The sequence below is a fragment of the Mus pahari genome, chromosome 7 (genome assembly GCF_900095145.1).
Source record: "Mus pahari chromosome 7, PAHARI_EIJ_v1.1, whole genome shotgun sequence".
Taxonomy (NCBI): domain Eukaryota; kingdom Metazoa; phylum Chordata; class Mammalia; order Rodentia; family Muridae; genus Mus; species Mus pahari.
The window spans coordinates 86,296,441-86,316,998 of NC_034596.1; the positions used below are offsets into that span (position 1 = coordinate 86,296,441).

A 20,558-nucleotide genomic window follows, 5' to 3' on the forward strand; every position below is an offset into this window, starting at 1 on the left:
GCATGAGCATTAGTATCTAGGTTTGGTGGCTGATGATGGGATGGACTCCCGAATGGGGTACTCTCTGGATAGTCCATCCTTTCATCTTAGCAACCATACTGAGAAACGAAGACAAAGAGAAGTGATTCTGAACGGCAAGAAGTCTTCGCTCATGCTGAAGTCCAGGAGCACACAGCTCCCTTGTCCACATAGACACTGCAGTAACAACAGCCAGCCCCGGCTCTACCTGGGGGGATGGGGCCATTTCCACGTCATTGCATATGATCTCACATTATACCTTTTGCCATCACGTGCATCTGATGTGGGGCTCCTCACCAATCTGGGTTCCTTTAGGCCAAAAATGCTACTTCTCTTTGGTGCCTAACAGAATATCTTAAATACCAATCAATTAATAAATTATTTTCTATTTCTTTACAAGCTTTTCCTTAATGTCACCTCTTAGGTGCCCAGGATAACAGATCTCAGTCATGCAGGATCTCCGGCAAGGAGTGAGGAGACAAAGCCTCTGAAGCCAAGTAACTTCTTGTCTTCAGGAAGTTGTTTTGTTGTTGTTGTTGTTGTTTTGTTGTTGTTGTTGTTGTTGTTGTTGTTGTTGTTGTTGTTGTTGTTGTTGTTGTTTCGAGACAGGGTTTCTCTTTGTAGCCCCGGCTGTCCTGGAACTCACTCTGTAGACCAGGCTGGCCTTGAACTCAGAAAACCGCCTGCCTCTGCCTCCCAAGTGCTGGGATTAAAGGCGTGTGCCACCACCGCCCGACTCAGGAAGTTTCTTTAGGGCATTTTGTCACTAATTAATTTTGAACTAACATGAGGGCATGTCGTTTTTGTGAATATTTAAACAAGCAAAAGAAAGAACACTGTAATTCTACTAGACAATTGATGTTCTAAAACAAAAATGTGACGTTGTAGGTTACATATATGTACATGCAGTTCCTTCTCTTTTATGGAGATACTCTGCATCATTTCCTCCTAAGGATGGGGGAAGCTACAATGAGCAGTGCATGAAGAGTTAGCCTGAGATGCTGAGCCAAACTGCAGAGCTAACAGAAGGACAAACAGCACACTAGAACAGTCTGTCTGACCTCGTGCATTTCAAATCCCAGGTGGGAATTGCTCCAATCCACAGCAATGGCTTCAACCGACTTAAAAAGTTACCCATAAAACAAACAAGAAAGTAGAAATTCAAATGTAAACTCTCAACCCCCACATAAGGGAAGTTATGCTTGGCTCCAGCCTTTCAGATCCCTCTCCTAAAACAGTACTGAGTAATACAAAAATCACTACCAGCACAATCAAAGGGCGTGCAGTATGCATTGGCATATTCCTAAAAGTTAACATTCACAGTTAGAAAAGAGAATACCTTCTAGTGGGTACTTTATGCATTTGCTGTGGGGATTATTCTGTGATTATTAAATATTTCTCTCAAGCTAAATGTCTAGAAAGAGAAATAACGTTTGATATTTAAAAGTCATCTACTTCTGATGCATTTTGACTTCTGAAACAAAATATGGACAGGAAAACAAACAAATGGGGTTTTAAATAATGCACTCAGAATGTGTGTTGCTTAATTTTCAGAAGAAAAAAATACCCGGTATCTCAAAGAGCAATATTTGAACACTTAGTTATGTCTTATGAACCACAGGCTCTCTTCCTCTTCCTTAAAGCATAGCTTCTCAGGAAAGACAAAAGGGGAGAGGGGAACTTGAATCACACCAAACCACATAGCTAATGTGTACAACAAAAATACCTCCTGTTGGTTATGACTAAAATCTACACAACACTGCTCGGTCATCATCTAATGAGAAAATAACTTGAGTCAATGAGTATTCTACACAGCAATGACAGAAAAATTTAATAAAAACAAACATAGACACCTGTTTTATGTTCCCTTATAGGGTCAACCAGGGCCAGAAAAGCCTAATTAACATCCAAGCAATCACTGTAATGAGTGTGATGTGAAATCTTCATATGGTCCTGGTTTGTATACCATAGCAGATCATACACAGGATTACTTGGCTAATAATTATTGTGGGGGATCAAAGGCAACTGCAGGAAGAAACAAACAAACAAACAAACAAACAAAAAACCTCAGACTACCTGAACAGGATTTTAGTGGGAAGTGCCCAATATGTTTGCTTTCCTGCCCATGCCTGAAACTGACACCCATGAGCTGAAGTGGCAAGCCTCCCAACCAACTCAAAAACTAATACAACTGGCAAACGTGGGACTTGAATACTTGTAGAAGCAGCCGCTGTGGGGTTCAAGAGGTGGCTCAGTAAGTTAGCACTTGCTCTCCAAGCACAAGAATTGTTTTAATGTCACCTCTTGGGGACCAAGGATAGCAGGCCCCAATTGTACAAGGACACAGTAAGGAGCCCAGACATCCAGCACCCACATATAAAATCCAGATGTGGCAGCATACACCTGGAACCCCAGCACAGGAAGAGGGAGACAAGATTTCTGGGCCAGGCACGATGGCGCACACCTTTAATCCAGCACATGGAGAACAGAGGCAGATGGATTTCTGTGAGTTCTAGCCCCAGCATGTTCTACAGGGTGCATTACAGGGCTACAGAGAAGAGACCTGGTCTCTAAAACACAGCAAAACCCAAAAAGATTCTTGGGGCTTGCTGACTGACCATTCTAGATAGATCAATGGGTTCTATATCAGTCAACGGAAGACCCAGATAAAAAGAAATAAGGTGAACAATTAAAGAAGATTCCCAATATCTGGGCTACATGTCTATATACATGTCACATACACACACACACACACACACACACACACACACACACACACACACACACACATACCTCTGAGGAAGCTGTTGGTACAGAAGGCGTTCCAGTGGAACAGGCTGAGAACACCTCCAACACCAGTGCTCTAGATCACACATAAAGGTTGCTGGTTCTGTGCCCCTTGATTTCTTGCCCAGTTCTCAGCCACAGCTTCATGGATAAGTACAGCTTTGGCCTTAACACTGTATGCTCATTTCACTTTTACATCCTGATTTTTTTCTCAATAACTGATATATTATGTCATCCAAATGTTGTCTCCTAAAGTCAAAGGCTACTTAGAACTTAATAACAACTTAGTAACAACTTATTCAATTAAATGTAAATTATTCAAATAATGAATAACAAATAAATTATTTAATTACTGACCATGGAAAAATATTTTGTTTCTCTTTTAATTCTACCATTATCACTTTAACTTTCTGTTTTTAAAAAGACAGGAATCTAACAAAAATCCCTTCAAACATCTATACAGAGCCTCGGTTCTCAACCTTCCTAATACTTTGACCTTTTAATACATGTGACCCTTTAATACATGTTGTGGTGACCCCCAGCCGCAAAATTATTCTTGTTGCTACTTCACAACTGTAATTTTGCTACTATTATGAATCATAATGAAAATATCTGATATGCAGGATATCTGACATATGACCCCAAAGGGGCTGTGACCCACAGGATGAGAACTGCTGATTTAGAGTCTGTAACCTAAGATGGTATTCACTTAACATGTGATAACTATAGCTTTTTTCCTACTAACACAACTTACAAAATACAAAATTTTAAAAATACTTAAATTACCAAAGAAAGAAAATGGTGTGCTTAAAGTACCGCTAGGCACGAGATAGGCAGTGCTGACAGTCAGTGGCTCACATGATCTCCTTTATTCTCATTCCTCTAGAAAACTCTGAAGTCACGAGCTTCCCCCTACTCCCATCCAACAGCTGAGCCAGGAGCAGGAGGATGTGATTTTGCCAAATAGTGAAAACTACTCACATCGCGCTCAAATATTTTCCCAAAATCTAAACTCTGCAATCATAAGCAGATGTCTAAATAGAAACAAACTCCGGTTTTGTAACTGACAGATAACACTGAATGTTTTTACTGTGTATAACACATTTAATGCAGTGTACACACATTGTGGAACTGCGTTACCGCAGTGGTTATCATCACTGTTGTGAGATCACTTACTAACATCTACCCTCATGACATCTCCATAGCATAGAAACCTGGCATCCTCATTCACTTCTGACCTCACAGAAACACTTTATAGGGAAATTTCAAGTTTTAACTGTGTTTTTGTAATAAAAAATCAATAAATATTTCCATTCCGAAACATGTCAAAGGAAAACATAAAATAGCTAGATTCAACTACGTACTAGATTCAATGCCATAAATTTGATGAAAGACACAAACGTGATTCATTTTCCTGACACTAAATAAAGGAGAAAATGCAAAAAAAAAAAAAAAAAATCTGTCTCATACTCTACCTTCACTGTTTCTATCCACTGCCTGGCAAGCTGTTATATTTTTTCAGTTTTAGAGTCCAACACTGATAACACTCACAAATATGAATGGCAAGTATCATTTGGCAGGATCCATTTCTATAAGAAAATTAACCTTAGAGTTCTGTCTAATATAGACACAACACACCTTTCTTTATAAATAATTTAATAAAGCATTTTGAAGGAACAAAACCACACCTCTATGAGTCATGATGCTCCAATACATACATTCCTCCTTAGATGGCTGGCTCAGATTGTGATTGTCCAGCATTTCCTGACAGTTTCACTGAAATTAATTTCATCCCTATAATGACTTAACATCAGAAAACAAGGTCCTCTAAAGAAAACACAGGGCAGCTACTAAAAGAAGCAAGTATCCTTTATATAGCTGAGCATCCAGATAAACTCTAACATCTGCAGACAGACCAGAGAAGGTTCCTACTGAGTCTCATAGAATGGCAAGAACAGAATTGGTCACATGCCTCCTACTTCCAAAGGAGATATCAGGCAAGCTGATTCATCTTCAGGCTGGGTCCTATAATGTTTTAGGTAATACAACCTTTGCTACTAGTCCACTGCTGTCTAATAAACTTAACAATGCTAGCGCACAGACTTTGCAGTATATAAAATTGACAAACCTGAAGGACTTTAAAGGAGAAAGGTGAAATGATGGTAGTCAGTACCTCTCGCTTCCTCTATATAGCTCGAGGAAGAAGTGTATTTAATAATTCTAGTTAGGATACTCAAGAATGTATGTGCGTGTGTGTGTGTGTGTGTGTGTGTGTGTGTGTGTGTGTGTGTGTGTGTTTGCTCTAAAAACATACAATTTCTCATTTTCTTACATACCTGAAATAAAAGTAAATCACTAACACTGAAAATAAATGTGCTTCGAATGTTTGTTTCAAAATTAGAATATTAACACTGAACATATCTTCTAGGTTTTTACAATTTTTCTCAGTGGTTATAAATACATGCAGGATGGAAAGATGGCTCAGACATTAAAGGCTAGGCTCACAACTAGAAAAAGAAATATATCTGCATCAACTATTGGATATGTTATTTAACAATACGGCTACAGTACAAATTAAGAAAAAAGCCAATGCAAACAGATCAACATAATAATCTATTAAATACTGTAAGAATTTTAAGTGCTTAATTATTTTTAAAATATCATACAAGCATGATCAATATTAAAATCTATCTTAGTACACAAGCTAAACATTCTACACAATTACTTTGAAACCTCTAACAACAACATTCATAAACATCTACCTATTAGAATATGATTTTTAAAATTAAATCAGATACAGTTCTGCATACTTTAGACATTTAAAAATCAGATATTATTACCCACTAACTCTGTTAGATCCTCATATACTAGTGAAACCAATATAAATATGTCTCAGATACAGTGAATACTATTATGACTTTTGAGACAAATGCCAGCAGAATCAAAAGATTAACATCAACAAATCATTTTAGAACAATGAAAGAAATAAAAAATTTTCCCATAAAACTTAAGCTGAAGAAATAATGAACTCTAGTGGCAGTACGCATAAAAGAAAATTAATTCTGTAACATTTCAAAAGAGTGTTCTGCCTGGTAAGAAGCTTAACAAAGTCTGAAATGTATGCGTAAACATTCTGTGGGTTATATAATACTTGTCCCCTTTGTAAGGGACAATGAAAAATAACACTTGACAAAGTATAATCAAATGTTAGAAAAAAATACATTGCAATACAACACATCTCCACTAAATCTATGAGTGAGATGCAGAAGGCAGTTACTCAGTGCACACAAAATCACAGCAATCGTCCACCACCAATCAATGTCATAACTGTTGCTAATGCTTTATAGGAATTTTAATGCAGCCTTTGCAGTCTTGCCATTTCTTACCATAGCTCATGACAAGAAATAAAGGACACAAACAGAATGGTATTTCAAAACATGTGTGTGTTTGTGTGTGTGTGTGTGTGTGTATTTGTGGATGTCTGTGTGTGTGTGTGTGTGTGTGTATGTAATAGTTTCCACATGTTTAAGTTAATGCTAAATACGAACAAGCAAGAATACTGCTGTTACATAAAGGCCTCCCTTTGTGTTATAACATGGCCAAAGGATATGCTGTTCATTTGTTTCACTCCACGAAACCACATTTGTCAAGTCATTGTGTTGCTCCAGGAGAAACTTAAAGGCTATTAGTCCTTAGCATTTCCTTCACTTATATAGATATTTTTTTGTTTTTGCCTTATATTTCTGTTACTGTTGTTGTCCCCTTGTACATGTGGTGTGCACAGACATGTGCCTATCGCTTAGCTAGCATGTGACAGACCTTTGTGCCTTATCCTTGTGTGATGCCTCTCTTCTAAAACCAACTACTGCCATAAAACTGCCCTTCCATCTAGTCCATTAACACTATACCTTCAAACACTTGTGAATGGACTGCCAAATCTGTCAGTATCAACTCTGTGAACCATCTGTATCAAATGATCAATACTATAGTTCTAAACTTTTCATCAGCAAAGTCCTGTGGCTTTATTAGGTGACAGCAAACGACTCTGACTCCAACTCCTCCGACTCCTCACCACCACCATCACCACCACCACCATCATCATCATCATCACCATCATCTTGTCACTGGGAGGACTAGCAGCTTGAACGACATTGGCCCCCATAGGCTCATCTGTTTGAATGCTTGGACCCCAGTTGGTGGAACTGTTTGGGAAGTATAAGCAGATATGAACTTGTTGGAGGAAATGTGTCACTGGGAGTAACCTTCGAAGTTTCAAAAGTACACATCTGGTCCAGTCTAGGTCTGTCTGCCTCCCGCATGAGGGTCAGGCTGGGAGCTCTCAGATACTGCTCCAGTGCCCTGCTTGCCTAATACCCTGCTCTCCCCGTCATGATGATCACTGACTACTCTACTCTGGAACTATAAGCAAGCCCCTACTTGAATGCTTTCTTTTAAAAACTCCACAGGCCATAATATCTCTTCACAACAACCCAGAAGTAACTGGGCTGGCTAGATTTATGTCACCGTAACACAAGCTAGAGCCACTGGAAAGGAAGGAACCTCAACTGAAAAAATGCCTCCGTAAGATCCTGCTACACAGTGTTTTCTTAATCAGTGATTGGTGGGGAGCCTGGGGGGGGGGGTGCCATCCCTGGGCTGTTGTCCTGGGTTCTAGAAAAAGGCAGGTTGAACAAGAGCAAGCCAGTAAGCAGCTCCCCTCCATGGCTTCTCTCTCAGCTCCTGCCTCCAGGCTCTCGTCCTATTTAAGTTCCTGTCTTGACTTCCTTTGATGATGAACAGTGATATGGAAGTATAAGCCAGTCCCCAAGTTGCTTTCGATAGTGGTGTTTCATCACAGCACTGATAACCCTAAGACGGTTAGTATAGTCTATAGCATAATAGTATTACTATTAGTATATGCTGATTGGTTGAGTGCTTGGTTGACTCATTAATCAGCAAGTATTGGAAGCTTACCAAAAACAAAACAATAATGCCAGTTAATAATCCCACCACCAAGGAAGATATATATTCACATATGTCCTTTACTTTAAAGTATTAAGACCATCTTCACACTGCACTGGAACGCACAGTCAGGACTTGACTAAACTGAATATTCCAAATCCAAAGATTCAAAATCTGAGAAGATCTAAAAATCACACTTTTTGAGTACAACAAGAAGATGACCTCATGCAATGATTTGCAATCAAAACACAATCAAGGCAAAAGAACGCAAAATTGCTTTCAGATTACACATGTTAGAAATATAGAAAATGAATGACTCCTGTGTTTGCACTTTGGTCCTGTTCTCAAGGTACCTAATTATGTACATGCAAATACTCAAAAATTCAGAAATCCAAAAATCACAAACACCCTGGCTCCAAACACTTCCAAAAACTGGATACATAATTCTACCAAGTAAAAGGGTCAGACACAGAACTGTGTCTCATCTGTATCCCGCCCTGAGCACCGTGCCTGAGTACATGTTCAATACACAGCAATGTAACTCCATCATTAACTCTACAAACTTGGTTCTAAGGTGAATATTCTATTTCTGTGAATCTGTGACATACACATCTGGATGATCATCAGTAGAAATGGGTAAGACAAACTTATGATAGAGAAGAATGAACATTTTCAACTGACTAAAGTTTTTGGCAGTATTTTAAGGATTTATTTGTATTTACAATATGTGTAGGTGTGGGTGTGCTGTAACATGTGTGGGTGCCTGTGGAGGTCAGAAGGTGTCAGAGCTCCTGGAGCTGAGATTCAGACAGTTCGTGAGCAGCCTGATGTGGGTGAAGGGAACCAAACTCGGGTCCTGTGGAAAAGCAGCAAACACGCAACCTCTAAGCTATCTCTCTAGCCCTGTGGCAATATTTCTTAAATGCAGATAAGAAAATAGGAACCACTTACACAATATTCCAGACAATATTCTAGTTGTGAAAAAGGTGTCATCATATCCACAGCAACAGCACACTGACTGTGGGCACACTAAGTACGCAGTGTCAGAAGCGAGCAGAGAAGAGCAGGCCGTGACAGTAGCGCACAGCTGGTAAGCGCACATACCTGGAGTCCCCGCACCCAGGAAGCTGAGACAGGAGGAGAAAGAAAGAAAAGGAAAGACAGGGTTGGAGAAGAGGAGGAGGAAGAAGAGGAGGGGAAGGGGACGTGTTGGGGAGTGAGGGAGGACAGAGAGGTAGGCAGGCAAGAGACTACCCTGAAATTACTAACTTACAACATATTTAATTGCAAACTCTAAACTAACTTTAACCTTGCCTCTGGAGGTAAGCAAGAAAAGCCTAGTAAGAAATGTAAAACAAACGGACTAGACAGTCACTGGTCAAAACAGGAAGCAAACTATCTTCTTCCATGGCACCAATACCACTGTCCTGAGAGTACTATTTGTTAAGCAGTGTGGATAAAGTATAAAAGGTCTTTAAATCAGAATTCCTTTACTCTTTTACCTTCTCGTCTAGTTCCTCCTTAAGACTCTGGTATTTTAGCTTCAGTTTTTTGTTCTCGTTTTCAGTCTGGGTTAATTCCTCCGTCAGTTTCTCACACTGGGATTTCAACTTCTCTAGCTGACCGAGATGGGCTTTAGCCATATTCTTATCTTCCAAGCTTTCTGCCTGATGTAAAGACAAGGAGAAAAGAGAAAGCTGACCGGCTGCAGCTAAATGATACAAAACATAATCCTCACTGCAGCAGCGGGGGAAGAACTGCGAGACTTTCACGCTCTTCCCATATACAGAAAACAAGTGCAAAGCAAGTGTTCTTTGCATGCACTCGATACATCTCAAATACTTGCTAGGTGACAGGGACTACAGTATGGTGCTGAAGATGACAGATACCAACTCTAAAGTAGTAGGAGAAAACAGTGAACATCAATGAAGGCAAAGTATTTCCCGGGTATTTTGGTAAAACAGGGAGCCTCCCTGCTGAGCAAGGAAGGCATTTCTGGAAAAGATCTCCATAGAGCTGCTTCCAGAGGATGCTTCAGGCTGGTCAGTTTCCTCATCTACAAAGAGGGCCTTAACCTTCCCTCCTGGATGTTAAGAAAGACTCTCAGGCTTTTCATATAATGTGATATCAGCACTACTCTCACAGGACATAAAAGAACAATATGAATGAATTGTCCACCACCAATAGTGTACAAAAAAAATGAAATAAAAACCCTTCTGACCTATAGCTATCTGAGTATAACCAAACTCAGCATTTTTTTGGTTCATTTCTTTTTGAGATTATAATTTAGTTATGTTTCACCCTTCCCTTTCCTCTCACCAAACCTCCCATAATTCCGCTTCCACATTGATATGGAAACACAAAGACCAGAGATAGCCAAAACAAGAATATGCAGGAGGTGTCACCATACATAGAGGACTGCAAGTGTCAGCAACAGCTTTATCTCTGCTATCTTCTCAACGTGACACACTTACCCCTGACAGTCAAAGCGCAATCGCATACACTCTGTGTAAAGTACGTCCCAGTACCTAACAAGTGTGTGCTTTCTTTTCCTTTGCGGTTGGTGCTCGGTGCATGGAACACATGTGTACACTAGGCAAACCCTACTGAGCTAATGGCAGGTCGGCCTCCTTCCTTATGACGCCTATTATTCGTGGTTAATTAGGTTCGTAGGAACACAATCACTGGGAACAAATTCCTGAGAGAAGTTTTGAGAGTTTTAAACAAAATCTATATTTTATTTACTCCACAAGATTCAGCTAAGACCTCATGCCACTTTGAATTAACAAAGGAATTGATTTTTTTTATGAGCAATCCTGTATTCACAGGCCCAAAATAAATTTACAAAATAAAGTCTCTCATCAGGAAAATTGCTCAATTACAATTTTAAGTTTCTGGAGACTGCTTTTTACTTCACTTTATACCCTATAAAAAAGCAGAGGTAAATAGGAAAGCTCTTGCGAAGGTCAGTGATTCCTCGAGCCTGCTCCCAGGCCCTCAGTAGACAGTGTGTCCCCCCCCCTCCCACTCTATCCCTGCCTGGCCATGCCTCATTTGAAATCAGCCAAGACCTAGACATCTACACCACTAAACTTGCAAAATTCGATGCTAGAGGGTTTTCTTCCACTCAAAGCCTATTTTTAAAGATATCAATTCTTAATTTCCCAAATACTTTACCTATTTGATGGCTTGGGTTTTTTTTTTTTTTAATTACATCAGCATTTCACTTGAAGATTTGCAAAGTCATGTACTCAGTGGTAAGACAATAGAAATGATATGATTTTACCAATAGCACAGAGTCAACAGTGGCTAAAGCATACCCTTCAGCTTTCCACTCAAGCCAACAGACCTAACTGGATGAATGATGTTCTTGTAGATATCCTGAACCTACTCTATTTGAACAAATTGTTACCAATTCCTGGTCAGTACCGTGAAGCTCACCACATACCATAACCAACAGTGTGGGCAGCAGATACGGCCATGAAAGGACCCTCCATTTTCAATGAAACCCACAACCATAAGCACTGGCCCACACAGCTGACGACATTCCACAAACATCCTGCAGAGCCCAGCCTTCCTTGGAGGTTCACATAACCCTCCACTCCTCTCATGCTTGGTGACAACAGCCAAGGGACCAATCACGCTTTCCACAGAGGTTTCTGACACAGGACGAATCAAATCTCTTCATAAAAGTACCATATATACCCAAATGTCCCCCTCAGAATTACATTACTTACTCTGATCCCTTCACCCACAATCACAATGGAAACCCATTGGATGACCACTTGGACCTTAACTCTAAACATCTGCCAGTGAGGGATTTCTGAATGGATAGAACAATCCCTAACAATCCCGCAGCCTCTCTCATTCATTCAGCAGACACGCTTATTCTACTCTAGTCGAATGGCAGTATACACAAGCCCATGCTGGTCCTACACAAATCTTCCTACCAAATGTCTGCCTACTGCCATTCAATTCTTACTCTAAGTTCATAAAAAGGAACATTATTCACAGACCAAGCTCCCTACCTAGTTGTTCTCAGTTCTAACTCTTTCCCAGGACAGCCAACTAAGAAAGAACTCAAGCAGCTGCCTGCATGGGTTCAAATCCTATCTCCACCATTCTCCAGGCATGCTTATGGCTCAGTTTCCTTATGAGTGAGAAAACACTGCACACTAGCATCAGGAATGATGTATTCAACGATTAGCATATATAAAGTCCTTACAGCTATAACTGGCACAACGTGCTCATAAATATTTTCTGACAGTATTATTGCAATGGCCAATCAATCAGCAAATCATAGGAGCTGTTCTTCATAACCCTAATTCTCATGTTGTCCATGCCTTCATCATTCTAAATGGCTATTGCACCCTATTTAATACATACTAAAATACATGTTTTTCAGGTTTTTCCATCTCCCGTTTGGGACGTTAACTTATGTGACGTCATGTCACAGTTTTAACTGTGTGACATGTAGAAGACAGTAGGTATTTTTCTTAGTAGCATGCAACAATAGTGTACCTTAAAACCCTGGTGTCAAAGACAGGAGGAACGTGTTGCCTATTGTCCTCTCCTCCACTCTGATCTGCCACCTCAGTTAATGGCACTAAAATGGCGACTGCCAAAAGACTAGACAAAACTGGGAAAGAATCTATAAAGTTGTGTTCTACAGGTATCAGCTACTGCAATATCATTTTCTCTTAATCTTCAATACTTTTAAAGTACTAGCTGCATTTCAAGAACTCTTGAAGAAAAATGACTATCAAACTTTACCAATGTATCCAATCATTTACCTATTACACAAAAATGTGCAAGGTTTCAGAATATCAGGAACTATCTGACACACTGACAGGAACAGCTGAAGCAAACCCAATTTTTCATGAGTTTCACTCTGAATAAGGGAAATTAAAAACATAAGTTAATTATATGGAGCCTATACCACTTAAGTATGGTACAGAAAAGGCAAAGAAAGGAGATGGATTAATTTAACACATCTGACAACTGTGCTCTATCAAATGACTGCCCAGAATGGTGATAATGCCAATGCCATTTGACCTTAAAAACATTTCCACAAATGCAAGATCTCAAATAGGAATTTACCCATGCAGCTTTGATTTGAAACAAAGAATAAATTGTAGAGGCCTTGTGTTTCCACACCCATGCTGTGTCGCCTTAGTTACCGTATGAATAAGGACTGTGGCTATAGCTTTGGTGGCCTTGACAAGTCTTTGCCTTTTGTATTTTAGGAGGTCATAAATGTTGAATGAGGGCACATTTCAGGCCCAGGACTTACTGCCACCTCTACCTTTTCTCAACTCCCAAAATAGCTAAATGTTCTCTTTAAAAGGCTCTCGGCTTCTGAACCAGATACTCCCAGGTGGCTGTTATAACTCATTTCGACCTGGCCAAACAGGCATGAATAAACCCCTTTACTGTTGGTTTTATCTTCGCTGCAATGCTTGGGAATACTGAATGATCTCTAAAAGTTTATGCTTTATTAACTTCATGAGCCACCAAAAAAGAAATTCCGTCAGTATAGTATCATCAAGATAATTGAGCACAGGTACCTTCAGCGTCCTGATGTGGCTCTCTGCTTCACTCTTCTCCTTCTTAAAGTGCTTCATCAGCTCCTGGATATTCTGCTCATGCTTTAACTTCACACTCTCCAACGATGAGGTAAGGTCTTCCAGCTCCCTCTGGTGAACGTCTCGTTCTAACTTTAACTGTGTGATAGCGGTGGCAGTTTCTTCTTCTTTAGATTTTACCTGGGCTGTCAGCTCAGAAAGGTCCCTGAACACAGCTTTCTTGGCTTTCTCTTCCTCAGCCAATTTATTAGCGAGATCTGCTCGGATGGCACTCAGGTCCTTGATGGACTCTTGCATCTCAAGGAGTTTGACTTTGTCCTGGGACTGGCTCTTCTTTAGCTCTGTAATTTCTTCCTCCAGGTGAATTTTCTCAGCTTTTATCTGGCTTTGACTCTTACTCTGTCTTTTCAACTCATGTTCCAGTCTATGGATGGTGTCGAGGGAATTCTTGACCTCCAGTTCGAGTTCAGCTTGGTGGGACTCAATGTCATTGAGTTTCTTCTCCTTACAGTGAAGTTCCTCTTCCTGCAGGGCACGCTTGCTTAAGACATCATTGAGTTCCTTCCTGAGATTCTCGATCTGCTGTAATGCTGCACAAAGCTGGCTTTTCAGTTCATCCCTCTCTTTTATAAACTAGTGAGTTAAGAATACAAAAAATAAAAGGAAAAAAAGAAAAAAGGAAAGAAAAAGGTTACTGCAAAGTCTATATTGGTTCTTCCATGTAACAAAATAAAAATTAATCCATAAGAGGAAGAAAATTTCACTAAATCATATTTGCATATTTCAATAAAAATCAATTTTAGGCTGGAAATTGGGTAAACATATAAACATTATATACCTTTAAAATAACATATTATAATACCACACTGGTATGAATATGTATTTCAGATACCTATTACCAAAATGTACTAATCCATAATAATCAATTGCTTAAATGTAAGATAAAAATCAGACAAAGAAATAAAGGAGAAAACACTTCTATTGTGACTTACTAGAACTGATATTAAAGCACTCCTAAAGTAACAGGATCATATATTCTAGTGGCACACTCTAAAAGAAGAGGAAAAGGAAAATATGGGGAATCTAGACAACATCGAAAAGAGGTAATGATACACGATCTGTGTCACTTGTGGTAAAGTAATCAAGTAATGCCAGTATCTGATAAAAACACAGCAACCAACAACCAGAAGTCTTGAGAACCCACAAAGGTGGGCATAAGCTCTTTAAAGGGGCACAAGTCAGGAAGATACTCTAGAGAAATACACCACCTACAGGGGACTGCTCTGGGTGACAGAGGACAGAACCAACCTTCTAGTCTCTGGTTCTCACTGCACACTCACTACAAATGGCAGCAGCGGCCAGCGGAGCCAACGCTGCCTCTACAGCTCACAGGTACGGAGAGCAATGCTTAGGCTTGCTGCTCATGCTCAGTACGCCCTCCTTACCATGACAGTGTAATTTTAGTTTTTGAGTTTTTTCCTTTTCATTTTTAACTGAAAAAAAAAATTGTCTATATTTGTAAGATGCAATAAGATAAAAATTAAGATTCCTTTCAGAAGCTGAAACAACTACCCATATTTTGTATAACTACATAAAAATCACATATATAGAAACATGGAGGAAAAAAGAGGTGAAATTATCAAGGGAGATAAAGGAGAAAAAAAAGAAGCAAGGAGAGGTAAGAAATAGTCAGTAGGGTGTTATGAGGAAAAATATATCCAACATCATGCATGTATGTGTACAAATAAAATGAAATTAAATAAAGGGAAAAGGAAAGAGACAAATAAGCAGTTGACCTTTGACCTGAGAAAACTTAATTTGTTTCATCAGTCCAACCATAAATAGGCTTACAAACAAAATTCTAAATCATTTATCTTCAAAAAAATAACAACTAGCTCATGTTAGGACTCAGCACCATACTTTCTCTAGTCCCTAGAAACATGCTCTTGGACTTTCCAGCCTTGAGCACTGAGGCCAATAAAATTCTATTGCTTACTCTCAGTCTATGCCCTTCTGTTACAAGAGGTAAACACTTTCTATAAGCTGTGGTAACAAATACAGTTCCAGAAATTAAAGAGAAACACCTTTTTAGTGGAGTCATTGTATACATCCTACTAAAGAAGATGAAGCTGCCCTGTGAGGATGGCGTGGCAAGAATCTAAGAGGAGACCACTTAAATTCAGGCTTGGAAAAGAGACCACAGTGACCCTAGCCATGAGTCAAGAGGCTTTTAGCCGAAGGTGAGGGTTGGAGAATGTTGTCCTTCAGACATTGATTTAAACAGCAAGAATCTTTCTTTTTCTCGGAAGTGCAACAGGTCCAGAAATACGATGGTTCGGTAACAGTCCTTCGAATCCTAGGCTCTGCAACTTTACAATTCTCTAGGGTTCCCCTTTTCCCAGTGTTCCAAGATCATATCATGTCAAGTCACATGAAAAATGAGAGCGCAAGTTGTAGAACTACAGAACACCTAGCCAGGTCTTGAGTTTCTTTGGCAATATAAATTGAAACCAAGTAATACTCATACATTTGCTTGTGGTTAAGGGCTGGGTGTGGTAAGAATTGAAAAGATCCCAAAATGAGATTCTTCAACTGAAGATGTAAACGAAGGACAACTGTAGACAAGGAGGAATCTGAACTGCAGGAATTGGCAGCTAGAGCAGAGGCCGCTATGAAGTAATCCAACAGAGAGAAGTGACATGCGGACATCAATGAGATCCTGACAAGCTCTGAATAATGACAAGAATTACATTTAATAAATATAAATAGGAGGGGCAGATGAAATGGGCAACAAACCCCCTGACAGACTTGGAAACCTACTGGGGAGCAGGGTGGTGAGGAATAAGAATGGAAAACAATGTTGTAATCAGGGAAGCACAAGAATGGTGTTCTGCAAAACCTTAGTAGGAGCAGAAGAAAGGACAGCTCCCGACCTCAGGCCAACTCCCACATCACCATTTTCATTTCACTAAGAGGTATATAGGGAAAGCTTGATGTTGCTCCCCATTTTTAAGAACTGCAGAAAATACCAGTACTTTCCTGAACTACATCTCCAGGCTTCCACACACTCAGGAGGCAGAACACATCAGCAATGAACCTTCTTAGCTTAAACTATGATGACAGTTCCAATCTTACAGGGCAGGAGATAACGCCTCTCAGCAGGGGAGAAATGCAAAGATGGAAAGAATAGCAAATGAAGATTCGTAAGTCAAACACGATCAAGCAAAAAGCTCAGTACATAAACCAGCTGCTAATTCTGCCAACTCAGCAGAAGAAAGAAACGACCATGCAAGGAATACTAGCTATACTGACTACATATAGGAAGGCATGGGGCAAATTAGAAACATCTCATACTATGATCAAACTAGGATTTCTAATTCTGCCTCTTGACTTTTCAAAGCATGTCAGAAACAACCATTTCCAACAGGACTTAAAAAGAACCAAGAAGCCGGGCAGTGGTGGCGCACGCCTTTGATCTCAGCACTTGGGAGGCAGAGACAGGCGGAATTCTGAGTTCAAGGCCAGCCTGGTCTACAGAGTGAGTTCCAGGAGAGTCAGGGCTACACAGAGAAACCCTGTCTCGAAAAATCAAAAAAATAAATAAAATAAATAATAATAATAAAAAATAACAGTTAAAAAAAAAAAAGACAGAAAGAACGGAGAAAGTAAACTTTCTTGATGGACAGGCACATCCCTGGAGAGGAGTTCTCCCTGGGAGATCATCTGCATACTACTTGGTGGTTAATGGCCCTGGTTAAAATGGTTATGTCCTCTTCTTGGAGAAAAGAAAATGATCTGAACTTTTTTGCTTTTTGATGCCATTTTCTGTGATAATATATGCTTTTTGTTTAAAATTACATATCCCTTTGTAAGTAAAATGGTTTTGTGCCATGGGACCAAGATCCCATAAATGAGCATAAGAAGAATAGAAATGAGGGTGATTTTAAAAAGTATTTAGCCTTTTCATACACTTTTAAGTGGCAAATCTTAGACCAAAATATATATATATATGGCTGCAAAGAGAGACATATTAGGCATAGGGCCATTTTACAAATAGAAATACTTTTCACTTGACCACACAGAATGGATCAACAAAGCTCCAAAGTTATTTATTAAAAATTAATTCATTCTTTTAGCTACAAGATGTCATATTTGTAAGTATCATTTTTACTTTAAAATACTTTTCCAAATATACCCAAGAGTCATTTTATAAAGCTAATTAGTCCAAAACAAAAGAGGATACTATATTTTGCCTTGAGGATTAAAAAATTAAGTAAATATTCCTTATAAAGAATATTAAATAAGCTATTCTCTCTTTCTCTCTCTCTCTCCCTTTCTCCCTCCCTCCCTCCCTCCCTCCTTCTCTGTGTGTGAGTATGTCTGTCTGTGTGTCTATATATCTGTGTGTCTGTCTGTCTGTGTGTCTATATATCTGTGTGTCTGTCTGCCTGTGTATCTGCATGTTCCTGGGAATTGAACCCAGGGCATTTAATATGCCAAGCATGTGCTGTACCACTGACCTCTGACCCCATCCCAACATCAGGATACGCTCCTCTGTTACCCTCCACCTTTCATTTTAAAGATCAAGTCTCTCACTGAACCTGAAGCTTGGTGTCTTGACTAACCAGCTGGCCAATAAGCCCCTCAGAGCACCTGCCTCTGATGCCTAGGCTGGAGTCAGAGATGTGCACCACTGTGCCTATCTCTTACAAGAGTTCTCATGACCCAGTGTAGGTCCTCATACATGTTCTGCAAGTGTGAGCCATTATCCCAGCCACTAGATTCTTCTACATTTTTCCAAAATTATTTGCCACATATTTGCACATCACAGATTTACTGAACACTTGGAGCTTCCGTGTAACATTTCTAATCCCTTCTCCCTTGATTAACCATTGCTCGAACTGCAACATGCTGCATTAATTTTTCGGGTTTTTAAAGGGGAAATTACAATGCCTGCTGTGATAATTGTAATCCTACCCTAACTGCAGCAATCACTTAAGAACTACTTCTCTGCTTATCATCAGTAATGCAAAGTGATAAAAAAATAATTTTGTCAGGAATATTCTGGGACATGATTGTTTAATAATTTTTAGTATTCTGAAAACTTAATCTAATAGGTGCTTAGCACCATAAATTGGGATACTGCCTGGCGACATGGACCATTCTGAATTCCCTCTAATGAAGTAAGAGTCCCCAGACAGCTCACAGTCAATCAATAGCAACTCTCTGCCCTCTAGCTGCCTGCCCTTACAGGCATGATCACAGAACCAGCTGCCAGGCCAGGCCGACAACAGTGTAATCACGGTTGAGGAATTTGCTGGGATCAAATCAATTTAGATTCAAGTCCAGCACTTTAGGACTGCTTTACCTTCTGGCAACCAGCCACTCACTGTGTGTCAGATGAGCTAAAACGGAACGCATTCCACAGTGAGCACAGGCTCCCTTGATCTTAAATCTGAAAATCGCATACAGAAAAGATAAGGTCTCACAGTCACAACATCTGACTGAAAATGAGCATGTGCCATTATCAGTGATGATGTCAAGCAATCCTATAAATATAATCCCTGGCATTTTCACGTTTTGATGTTAGTGTTATTACTTTCAAAGAGCGTCCGCTTGACCACATGATTAGTTTGAACTATGCTGAGTTCTTGACAAACAACATGAACCAAGACAAAGTCAGCCATGGCTTTTTTTTTCTTATTAACATCGGAGTTTAGCTCAACCCAAAGATATAGGTGAAAATCAACCCAGAAACATCAAAAGATCTATTTATAGTAACTGAATACACAAGAGACAAGATAATGTGAATACATAGAAAGATTAGCAGCAGGCATTCTGTTGCTGTCAGAAGATCATAAACTAGTCATAAGGAGCCATGTGATCCCATGGCACTTGCTGTCAATGAGACCGTCAATGGCACTCACTTAGATCACGGTAGTATAACACCTTCCAAAGTAACTCGTTAGTAACTACTACATTTTTAACATGCCTTATTTCTACCCTATTCTTAAATCAAAATACTTAAATAAATGAGATTTTTAAAATACATGCAATAGGGGAAATGCCACATGATGTTAAGGAAGATTAGGTGACTTTTCTCCTGGAAAGTTAGATACTGAAAAATAATTCAGTTTAGGGAACTCATAAGATAAACTGAGACAGAGGCCGAAGATCCCTCAACTCTGAAAAGGCAACAAATATTAAAATATTTCAGAGGATTTGGAAAATCCAAATTCTAAATAAAGTTTTCCCTTCAAGTAGACAATCCTTGAGAGCTCTTTGTTTGAGGGTGTATCAATACTTATAGACACAGCATGGCCCTCAAGTTCTTGTTCAAAGCTTGCATAAACAAAGAGTTAAGAACCTGACTCATATACCTGGTTGTTCTTCTCTGTCAGCTGGACAAGGGTTTCAGCTTGTTTCTCCATTGATCGTTCCAACTTCTTATGCTTCAGCTTCCACTGCCGGATGGACTCCTGGGCCTTGGTTTTCAGGTCCTCCCTCCTCTTCTCAGCCTCCTCTCGCAGGGCTTCTGACCTCTGGAACTCACTAAGGTAGTGTTCCGCCTGCTTGGTAGCTTCCTCTGCGTGTTGACTCAGCTCTGAGAGCTGGAGTTCGGTCCGCTTACGATTGGCCTCGCAGGTCTCAAAGTGATTCTGGATCTCTGTAAGTTGGTCCAACATCTGCAGTTGTTGCTTTTCCCTGTTCTCCAAGTCACGGGTTAGATTCTACAAATTAACCACATGGAACATTAAGATGAAATCCTTGTCAATATTGAGTATGTACCATGCAAACTAAGACACTGAACTGTCATGGAGACAAAAGTCATCACTACCCAATTTCATTCACAGCCAATCTAGAATGTACAGTGTCAAATTAGCTGTGGATAAACTATTATCTCTCTTTCACACTGTATCTTTGTAATTGCCACAAAAATAGATGGCAGTGCTAAGAAAAATGTGTTATTTTAGTAAAAACCTAGTATTTTGTTCAACAGAAGCAATGTCAGTGATTTAAAATGTGTCAGCTTATTAGAAAAGTCTTAGAAGCAATTATGTAGCATTTTACTTTCTAGCAGCACCTGAAACTTTATTATAATACAATAATAAATCAGTAACGATAGCATGAGCATTGATGGTGGACATACTTCTGTAGATAACTCTATGTTTCAGAGTTCCTCTCAGAGATCCCCTGTGAAATGGC

At 39.6% G+C, this 20,558-nt stretch overlaps 1 protein-coding gene across 1 annotated transcript in view; it reads right to left on the minus strand.

The window, feature by feature from the left end:
* Cep128 (centrosomal protein 128) overlaps positions 1-20,558 on the minus strand; it is a 345,407-nt gene that overhangs the window by 214,933 nt on the left and 109,916 nt on the right. The window contains exons 15-17 of the mRNA XM_021201917.1: positions 19,733-20,083; positions 13,335-13,985; positions 9,270-9,434 (exon numbers count right to left, since the gene is read on the minus strand). Of these exons, the coding sequence (XP_021057576.1) occupies positions 9,270-9,434; positions 13,335-13,985; positions 19,733-20,083 (1,167 nt within the window). The remainder of the gene's footprint in view (positions 1-9,269; positions 9,435-13,334; positions 13,986-19,732; positions 20,084-20,558) is intronic.